General features: G+C 40.5%; 1 protein-coding gene across 1 annotated transcript; it reads left to right on the forward strand.

Annotated features, from left to right (window-relative positions):
* Nucleotides 1-1,112: 1,112 nt before the first annotated feature.
* On the forward strand, nucleotides 1,113-10,119 carry PITHD1 (PITH domain containing 1). The gene is made up of 6 exons (XM_058196255.1): nucleotides 1,113-1,398; nucleotides 3,112-3,155; nucleotides 3,767-3,844; nucleotides 6,180-6,284; nucleotides 7,869-7,977; nucleotides 9,350-10,119. The coding sequence occupies exons 1-6, from the start codon at nucleotides 1,201-1,203 to the stop codon at nucleotides 9,449-9,451; spliced, it is 636 nt and encodes a 211-aa protein (XP_058052238.1). The 5' UTR covers nucleotides 1,113-1,200; the 3' UTR covers nucleotides 9,452-10,119.
* The last annotated feature ends 921 nt before the right edge of the window (nucleotides 10,120-11,040 follow it).

Consider the following 11,040-nt stretch of genomic DNA (forward strand, 5'->3'; position numbering starts at 1 on the left):
AATTAAAAGTCCAAAATTTGTGAAAGAAAAAAGGCAGGCATTTACTCAGTTTACAGTGGAAATAATAGTAGCAATGCAGAGGATTTAAAAAAAAAAAAAAGAAGGCGGCTCTTAAGACTTGGTTTCATGCATTCAACTGTCACTAGCTGAGCTGAGCCAGTCTACTGAACAGGGTTGCTTGCAAATCTATGGGCTGCACTGGCACGACATGCTCAACTTGGTTAGTTTTAGTTTTCCTTCCTTTGGCTCAGCACATTGCCAGCCTGTGAAGTTAATTTGTAGGTCAGTGGATTGCGCAAGCCCCATGATTCATTCAGGTGCCCAGAATATGTGCTGTGCAAACATTGCCTGTGGTTCGGTCTCGGTGCACCGTGTGAAATAGTCTTTTGAGGATACAAACCACAAATCATGGCTTAGCTATTGGGCAAAGCAAGTCATTACAATTGGCAGCTTAGAATAGAATAGAATAGAATAGAATAGAATAGAATTTTATTGGCCAAGTGTGATTGGACACACAAGGAATTTGTCTTGGTGCATATGCTCTCAGTGTACATAAAAGAAAAGATACGTTCATCAAGGTACATCAAGTGTGGTGTTCCTGAAACAGTTTTTTCCCTCAGGGTCCCTTCCTTATGAGGACACCCCCCCCAAAAAAAAACCTTGTTTCCACGGATTACGGTATATTGATCAACAGTTATTACCCCTATTAAAAATTAAAATTGACCCACGCACTACCATTATCACTTCTCACGAGGGTCTGATGGGATTTTAATATTGAATTGTTTTTCAACGTTGGCTTTTGAGGACCCCTGAGGAGGTCTTGGGCAGAGGCCTTCAAACTTTGCAGTTTTAAGACTTTTGGACTTCAACTCCCAGAATTCTCCAGCCAGCATAGCATAGCTGGCTGGAGAATTCTGGGAGTTGAAGTCCACAAGTCTTAAAGCTGCCAAGTTTGGTGACCCCTAGTCTTGGGGGACCCCCCAGGGATTCGAGGACCATGGTTTAAAAAACAACGGCTTCGCGCGCGGTACGACAGCAAAAACAGCTGCTCGGTTGCCAGGGCAGCGAGAAGGTACCGCCCCCTCCACCACGTGAGGGGAATAGTCCGGAAGGACGGTACTGCGCCTGCGCTCACTTTTGTTGACGTGCGCGCGTGCTGCCGGCGACTCTGGGCGTGGGGGGGTCCCCTCGCGCTTGGCCATGTCTCATGGGCACAGCCACGGCGGGGGCAGCTGTTGCCATGGTGACGACCACGAGGAGCCTCCTGAGCGGCGAGGCCAGGCCTGGGGCCTTTACCTGCGCATCGACCGCGAACGCCTGGAGTGCCTCAACGAGCGAAGGGAAGGCAGCGGGGCGCTCGTGTTCCGCGCCTGGGAAGACCGTGGCGATAAGCAGAAGGTCGGTCTCTTCCCCCTGGAGCGGGCAGGGCAGGGCAGGCGGGCCGTGGCTATTCACGGTTTAGGGGTTCCAAGGAGGCGCCTTTCACACACAGCCTCGTAACCCTGGCTGGAGTCGCATAATAGGACCTCCTCCTCCTCCTCCTCCTCATAGCTGAGGGGTGAACGCAGCCACAGAATGAATATTAGGCTAGATGAGGGTTTTAACGGATTAACAGAGTTGGAAGGGACCTGAGAGGTCATCTGGTCCAACCCCACCCCGTGCCCAAGCAGGAGACCCTGCACCATTTCTGACCGATGGCAGTCCAGTCTCTTCTTGAAAGCTTTCAGGGATGAAGCGCCCACAATTTCCGAAGGCAACTTTCTGTTCCATGGGTTGATTGCTCTCACTGTCAGAAAATTTCTCCTTATTTCCAGGTTGAATCTCTCCTTGGTCAGTTTCCATCCATTATTCCTTGTCTGGCCTTCAGGTGCTTTGGAAAATAGCTTGGCCCCTCATGTCTCCCCTGGTCCTTCTCTTCACTAGACTAGCCATGCCCAGTTCCTGTAATTGTTCTTCATATGTTTTAGCCTCTAGTCCCCTCATCATCCTCATGTCTCTCCTCTGCACTTTTTCCAGAGTCTCAACCTTGGCCACTTTAAGATGGGTGGACTTCAACTCCCAGAATTCCTCTGCAGGTATGCTGGCTGGGGATTTCTGGAAGTTGAAGCCCACTGATTTTAAACGACATTGACTAGGGAATTCTTGAAATCGAAGTCCACCCATCTGAAGTGGCTAAGTTTGGGAAACCTTGATCTATACACATGAATTATGTTAATTAAGATTAACTTCAAATCCTGAGTACAACAAAGGAAAATTGCAGCTCTGGAAAAGATTTGGACTAGCTGCTCAAGGATGTGAGTGTGCCAATGACCTGTAAAGTCAGCCGCTAGGGCTTGTTTGGGAAGCTATGATTAAATCAAGCCATAGCTTAGCATGACTTTTGAAATACCCTTACCCAGGAGGTGTGTGTTGTGCTGCTCAGGTTAATGAGGAAAACTAAGCATATTAGAAGATTTCCTGCCATCCCCCCAAATCATCTGAAATATGGATAATAAAGCAGGACAGGGAAGAGGAGTATAGAAATGCAGAGTATAGTTAGCTTGATGCAAATCCTAAAGCACAAATGACATGGTTTTGATAAGCATGTTTGGATATTGGCACCTGTAATTTTGCTGGTAGGGAGTCATTGGTCAAAGGTTATTGATATTTTTAATGACAGGGATTAATAAATGGAATGAAGCATTAGGATATGTTAGAATGTGAATGCCACTATTGCTGTTTGTAGTATAATGCTTGCATTTGAAAAGCATGAGCACATATTACCTAGGTACATGTGGCATTTTTAACAAACCATATCCAAAGAAAGCAGTGCTGAATACTGTCTATAATTTAATAGTTTTTTGACTGAACAAAAAAAAAGGGTCCCAGCTTTCATGCACCTTCTGACTGGAATATATATTCTATTTTGATACTATTTTGCATAGCTCCAGTCTTTTCTGTGTATAATTGGTGTTTAAACACTTTTTCCAAAAACCTGAGTTGAAAGTCCCCTGCGAGGTCCTCAAGCAATCATTTTGAACATACTGGTTTTTGTGGAACAATTGTCCTTGCAATATATAATTCAGATTGAATGTAAAACTCTTACATTAAATCCTATTCATTTTTTCCTAGTTTGTAGAAAGTGATGATGATGAAGAACTCTTATTTAATATTCCGTAAGTAGTCGGTTTTTTAAAAAAAAAATATTGCTGGCTTTTGATTTTCATTTGGAGATTTTATAACGGTTTTCAGAAGTGGGCTGATATCAATCAAATACAGAGAGAGCCAGTTTGTTGTAGTGATTAAGGTGATGTCCTAGAAGCCAGGAGATTGTGAGTTCTAGGTCATCCTTAGGCATAAAAACTAGCTGTGTGACTTCAGACAATTCTGTCTCAGCTCAATCTCACACAGTTGTGAGGAAAAGAATATTGGGTATGTTTGCTAACTTGAGCTATATATTATATAAGAGCTATAAAAAGGTAGGATAAAAATCTAATAATAATAGACTATTTTTAAAATAATTGTGTGGTCTTATTTTAACTAGATTCAGCCAATATTGGTTACTAAGACAATTTAGTGTTAGTAGGGTTATGTTAAGGATATGTGGTTATTTTGTTTCAGTCTTAATTGATGATGATGTAGTTTAGTTCCAGAATCTTACATTAAGTTAATGGGACTCTAGTGACAGATAGTCAAAACAATAAGATTCATTTCAGGCTGAACTCCCTAGGTACAATCAACTGAACAAAAAAAAAATGAAGGCTCAGTGGCATTTTTTTTTTTGCAGATTTACAGGCAATGTGAAATTAAAAGGAGTAATTGTGATGGGAGAGGATGACAATACACACCCCTCAGAAATGAGACTGTAAGTTGAAACAATGAACAGATCATTCGTGTTGCAGAAGCTGCTAATTAAGATGATAGGGTTTTATTTACTGCAATGAATATATGAATGGGTTTAGCCTTAATTTTTGCTTTAATAGTCTGAATTAGTAATAATTACTGGGCTGGTTTGTGGTAAAATAATGAAATGTCTTTTTGTTGATTTTGATCCACACTGAAATTCTATGGGGAAAAAAATGGCTGGCTTAGTGAAATGCAGGATCCAACATGCACAAATATATGTGAAGCTTTCTGGTTTCTTTGAAGTTTTCAGAACTTCTGCCTATATTAACACAGTTGCCAGAACATGTTTATTCAGGATTCAGTTTCCCTACATCCTTTCAGTCACTTACAAATTGTGTTCTCTTCAGCAAGATGCTCTGTGCTCTGTATTGAATTCCGACTTTTCTTTAGCTGTTTTTGTAGTAGTTCTGATTTCCTGAACTTGCTATTTATTTCAGTCCATGAATAAATAAAAGACTGGGAAAATAATTTCTGGAATTATAATAGTGATTCTTTCTTGATCTCAAGGAATTCTTATTGATCTGTTTACCAGCCTTTGCTTGAAAGTGTAGATGTCTTTAAATGGCTACAATTTTAAAGTCCTGAGAGCCAAACAGCTACTAAAAGAATCTGTTTGGAGTGTCCTTGTATTATCACCGCTTTTTAAAATTTTAATTTCTTTCCACATTGTAAATTTTAATACACGTGCTGAAATAACTGCACTTTTAGAACTGCAGTATGATATTGTTGATGGCTTTGCCTGACAACCACATTTCCATTTGTCATTTGCTATTCTTAGTGGGTGGTTTATTTATACATTTATTATGAAACTTTATATGCCTCACTACCTCCAAGGACTCAGAGTGATTTACAATAACAGTAAAAGGAGAGCCAGTTTGGTCTAGTGCTGTGATGGCGAACGTATGGCACGCGTGCCAGAGGTGACATGCAGCGCCCCATCTGTGGGCACACAAGCAGTCGCCCAGTTCAGCTCTGCCTCCCACCGGCCATCTGGTCTTTAGGTCTCTGCTGCGCATGCTCAGGGGGTAGGGTGTGCCCGGGAGGCCTGGGCGTGCACAGGGGTGTGTGCGCATATGTGGGGTGTGTGTGCAGGGACATGCGCATGGGCAGGGTACATACGGGGGGCACATGCACATGCATGGGGGTGGGGCATGTGCTGTGGGCGCACATGCATGCGGGAGGGCTTGCGGGGGCCCTGCGCGTGCATGCAGGCGCATGTGCGGGGCGCATGTGCAGGGACGGGGCGCATGCACGGGGGCTGCAAGGGCATTGCATTTTGGGGGTTTGAGTGCACTTTGGGCACTCAGTCCAGAAAAGGTTAGCCATCACTGGTCTACTGATTAATCATCAGGCTAGAAATGAAGAAGCTGTGAGTTTAGGCATGAAAGCCAGCCAGGTAACTTTTGGCTGGTTACACTCAGCACATCCTACCTCAGAGGGTTGTTGTGGGGGAAAATAGGAGGAGGAAGGACTACAGTAGTACAGTGTGGTATTTGCTACCTTGAGTTATCTATAAAAACAATAAAGGCAGCATAAAAAATCTTCACTAAAAAGTTTCAATAAAAAATAGCTCCAAAAACAAAGAGTTACAGTAGCATTCCAGTTCCACCTTCTGTGCCAAAGAATCCTTGGAAAAATATTTGGTACTTGCCCTACAAAAAGTAAGTAAAGTGGTGGGGGTTTCCCTGTACCTCAAGGAACATCAGAGTTGCTGCTAGTAGGTATTTATCTGGAGCCTTGTTACTTGTTCCCCAATGAGCTGAGTGCACAAGATGGACTAAATCTATCAGGAGAAATTGTCCTATATATGTTTACTTGTGTTGAGCCATATAGGATTTCCTAGGTTAAAAATAATAACTTCAACTGAACCTAGAAGCTCAGTGGCAACTAGTGCAGAGCTTTGCTCTTGGTTATTAATTTTGGGTGCTATACTATTCTGATATTTGAAGATGCAGAAATTTTTTTACAAAAAGGGAAATTTGTAGAGTAGGTGTATGACTGAAGTTCTCAACTATAAAATTAATAATTTATATATAATTGTTGACTTATATTCTTAGTTATTTACGGACCTGTGAATTATAACTTTATTATTATTTGGGGGAATAGTCTTTTTATCCAGGGTTCTAAACAACTGAAACTGAACTTTTTCCATATAGCTTTTTTGATCATCACTTTTGCATTTTCCTAAAAACCAGTTTGAGTATTTCTCCATTTTCCAGTCCAGATGACTACAGTGGCTAGCTGTTGAAAATATTGGGTAACATTTGTATGAGCTGACCCTTGCCTTTTTCTAGGTTTAAGAATATTCCCCATATGTCCTTTGATGATGCTGCCCGAGAACCAGATCAGATCTTCAGCCTGAATCGTGACGTTTTAGGAGAACTGGAATACCCTACAAAGTATGTCATGACTTACTCAGTCTTTATTCAAGGTTCCGGTATTTGAGCCCAAAGTTCAAGAACATGAGCCTTGGGCTCTAATAATTGAGGGTACCAAGATGGAGAAGTTTTTCTCCCCCAGTGCCTTTTTGTGGAGGTTGTAACAGACTGTAGAGGAAACCATAGCAGTAAAAACTGTGGCTCTGCTTCAGGTGTGGGCGGGACTCCAAAGAGAAGAACAAGTGTTGCTAAACCATTTCATAATCTGTGTATTTTAAAATGTTAACTTCTTTCTAAAATTAGTTAGCTGCCATATGATAGCCTTTCTGCAATATAATTCCCTTCAGTAGTGTTGGAACTGAAATTCCAACCCCAGCATATTTGCCTACGGCAACTGGCTGCCCTCTAGCAACAGCGCTCAGGGACAATGAACAGGAATGGCACAGCTAAAAATAAAAAATGACTTTATTTCTTAGTGAATGAATTATATGGTGAAACGTTGCCATTACGTCTGGGGGGCAAAAAGGTAGTGATGTCCTCATGGAGTGGAAGATTGAAGAACTGTGTGTAGTTAGGGGAATTTAAAGTCTTAGACTTTGAGTAAATCTGCATTGAAGTAAGCTAATTTCTTATGTCCCCTCCCCTGCCCTTCCCAGAAGATGGGGAAAATACAGAGTGTATTACATTTTGTTATCCAGTCAGGATTTCAGAAAGGGCTATCAGAAATAAATGAAATGAAAGTTGCGATAAAGAGGTCTGAAAAATATTAGGGTAACTGCAAAATGACTCTTTTTTTAAGAGTCACTCTTAAAAGGAAACATCTGAGAGAAGAACCCTTAGAAATGCATATTTAGATTGGTTTATCATGGGACTTTTCCAGCATTGGGAACAAGGACTTGTGTACCTCACTCTTTTTGCTGAGACAGCCCAAACTAATTCCAACAGTTATTGCAATGTAGAGCTGAGATGGCTTTTTCTTTTAGCTGCTTTCTTAGCTGCTGAGAATGCTTCTTGATTTAGGCAGGTAGAAATTCTGGTCCTGGTGAACTATAGTGAAAAGTTTTACCAGTATTGCTTATCTTGAAAGAGAACAGTGTGATTGGAAAGGTGTGTGTGTGTGTGTATGTAAATGTATGTTCTGGCACAAAATGCCCCTGCTTGGTTCCTTTTGTTATTGGGGAGTTCTAAATGGTGATGGAAACCTCTGTCTTTCTAACCAACCAACCTGTACAGGTTGGTTAGCCAACTTGGCCTGTTCTGTCTGTTACATGCCAAAACTATTGGCCAGGAGCTTTAAACGTTTTTTAAAGAATGAAGCAACCTAGGTATCTTGGTTTAGACATGAAATCAAACAAAGATACAGACAGGCTTTGTGGTTTGTTGAATTGATGTGGCTGGCAGGAAGATCCAAAAAGAGCAATCTAGGAAGACATATCAGTGTGCATACTTGCTCAAGCTGAATGCTACAGTATTTTTATTGCAGAGTTATAATTTATGTGGGGGGAAAAACTTGACTTTCATGCAGTTTAGTTTTAGAAGTCAAAACTTACAAAAGTGTCCTATATGTTACAATTGTAAATGCGGAATTTTTCCCCCCTTTTCCAGAATTGCTCGCTTCTCAAATGTTTATCATCTCTCCATCCACTTCTCCAAGAACTTTGGTGCTGAGACAACAAAAATCTTTTACATAGGCCTAAGGGGAGAATGGACAGAAGTAAGTATGTGAATGGAGATGACAGATGAAAACACTAAATAAATAGATGCAGGGTGCAGAAGCTTTTGGGATTGAAGGTGCACCTCAAAATGTGCTTATTAAGTTAGATTCACAAACAGGAATCTGTGAGACTCTAGCTTAATGCTCATACTTAAGAGGATGTAACTTGTTTTATAATGTCTTCCCATGCTCATACTTAAGAGGATGTAACTTGTTTTATAATGTCTTCCCGGGCTAACCTTGCTCATCATGGCATCCTTCAGTTATCTTGGACTGCATAAGCCTTTACAATTTGTGTTGGCTGGGAGTTCTGGGAGAGGTTGTCTTAACAAATTCAGACCATGTCAGCTAAACCCATATTCCACCCTTAAACTTCCTGTTTCTGTTTGGGTTGGATGAGGAGGAGTCTGAAGGAAACCTCTTTGAATATTACTTAGTATCCCCCCTCCCACGTTTTTGCCTGCCTGAATCACTATTAGTCAAATATAGCACATCATAAAAGACCTGTTTTCTAATAAACTTTCCTGCCACCTCATTGGCTGGTTATTACTATGCCTCAAGAGGTAACTGAATGAGTGTTATTTTAAGCCTGAATATCTCCTTCCAACTGCCACTTTGATGCACTTACAAATGGATTGGCATGAAGGTGCCCCAAGGTTTCCTGTTTTTTGATAAACCAGGCTTTATTTTTCTTACGTTGAGCTGTTGAGCCAGGAGCTAAAGCGAAGAGTTTGAAGTAATTGTTGGAGTCTTGTCTTTTTTTCCCAGCTTTGTCCCTTTTGCTGTTTTCTAGCCCAGTGCCTTTCAAGCTAAGCAACCATTGGCAAGTGTTGACGCAAATTCTGGCATGTTGAGTAAATGTGTGAAAAACATTTCAGTCAAAACATTTTTACCAAGGAAGGTCCCATTCTGTCCTTGGAACGGCTGTTCTGATTTCACTGGAAATGTTCCAAGGTCAGAATGATTTGTTCTGACTCATCAGAAGTGTTCTGTTCTTGAAAGGGATTTTTCTCCTGGGAAGACCAAGGTCACAATAGCACATTGAGGCCCAGAGTATGTTCAAAATGTGATCTTTGGGGATTCCACACCCCTAATTTAATTAATTTAATTTATTTTAATTAATTTAACTTGTGCAGACAACGCGGTGTGAAGGAATGACGTGTTACGGATTTAGGTAAGAAGGTTAAAAAGAGACAAGTTGCCAATTCCTCAAAAGAAGTACAAGTTATTCAGAATGTACATGTACTGTAGTTTGTAAGAGTAGATGTAATGGTGGCTGGTCTAAATAGAGAGGGAAAATCAAATGATTGCTCTAGCTGTCCAATATATACAAAGAGACCTCTGAAGAAATGTTCAAATTGTCTCTCTGCAGCCTCATCGACACGAAGTTACCATCTGTAACTATGAAGCAGCAGCAAACCCGGCAGATCACAAACTCGATCAGATCACGCCACAGACACACTTCATTTCCTAACTGGGAAGGCTTGTGCAACGACAGAACACGGGCTAGACTTACGAAGATGATGAACAGTTGAAACTAAAAAGGATGGTGTCTGTTACTCTTTTTGGAATGTATGCATGTGGTTTTGGAAGCAGTTGGTATCAAATGCTTGGCAGATAGGTACAGAATTACACTGTTGATAAGATCAATTGTAAAAGTTGACCTTAAAATCATTAACTCTTCCTGGACTTCACCATGACTGTCTTGGCAATATCTTCTTGGCCCAGAATGTGTTTTAAGATGGTGATTTTTTTGTTTAGTTGCTGCTACTTTTCTTGCTGGCATGAATAAGGGGTGAGACTATTGGGTGGTGGCACAATATCTAGGACTTCCTTCTGGCTTTTGAATATAGTTTTGATATACGAAAATGAAATGTTCCTGGTGGGATCTTGGCTAATTTCCAGAGTATGTGATTTCTCCAGCATAATAGTGACTGGGCTGTGCACCAAAGTGCTATAGGCATTGCCATAAGCATAATTCAGTAGCTATTTTGCTGATGTATAACAATGCTAGTTGTCAGTTTAAAACCTAGAGAATAAAAAGATCTATGAATTTATCTTGTCTAAAATGCAACTTTTTGTAAATAAACATGGCAAAGAATTCCTTGATTACTTTTTAAAAAATATATGTATATATATTTATATGAGTTGAACTTTGTTTTAATATTGAGATACATCATTGTCTGCGGTAAAGTGAAAATAGTCTAAAAAATAAATTATTGTGGAATGCTCTCAGCAGCAATGATCTACAGATTTTGATCTGTAGTCTAATTTTCTTTTTAAAAAATCAGATTTGTAGCGTATCAGGAGCTGTCCTTTTAAGACCAACTCCTAAACCAGGGGTCTCCAAACTTGGCAACTTTAAGACTTGTGGACTTCAACTCCCAGAATTCTGGGAGTTGAAGTCCACAAGTCTTAAAGTTGCCAAGGTTGGAGACCCCTGCTGTAAACTATTAGGTAAATCTACTCAAATGGATCGCCTTGCATATTGCTTAACCATAATGTGATTTGTTTTAATTTCTGCCTATCATGTTGTATGAATCTAGTTCAAAGATTTTCAACAAACTAGTTGATAACCTCTCAATTACTGGGTATTAGTATTTCTGTTCTTGCCTTATCTCTTATGTTAGAGTTGTAACACTTTTGATACCCTAGAGCTGATTTCCAAAGTTCCCAAAATATTAACTCTCACACTTTGTATTTTTAAAAGAAATAATTTGCTGCAGTCTTCTTCAGCTAATATTGGAAGTGGTTTATGAATATATACTGAATTGTTTTCATTTTAAACAAAGATGAAAAAAATCTTCCATGAAATTTAGCCAAGAGAGATGGAAATTTCCTGCTACACTCATTTCTTTGAGCTGTCCATGTAGAGCAGGGTTTTTCAACCTTGGCAACTTTTAAGATTTTAAGGAACTAAAAGTCCACCCATCTTAAAAGTCGCCAAAGTTGAAAAAATGCCAATAGTATAGACCAGAGGGTCTTTAAACTTGGCAGCTTTAAGATTTGTGGACTTCAGACTCCCAGAATTCTGGGAGTTGAAGTCCACAAGTCTTAAAGCTG

This window comes from Ahaetulla prasina, chromosome 10 (genome assembly GCF_028640845.1).
Source record: "Ahaetulla prasina isolate Xishuangbanna chromosome 10, ASM2864084v1, whole genome shotgun sequence".
Taxonomy (NCBI): domain Eukaryota; kingdom Metazoa; phylum Chordata; class Lepidosauria; order Squamata; family Colubridae; genus Ahaetulla; species Ahaetulla prasina.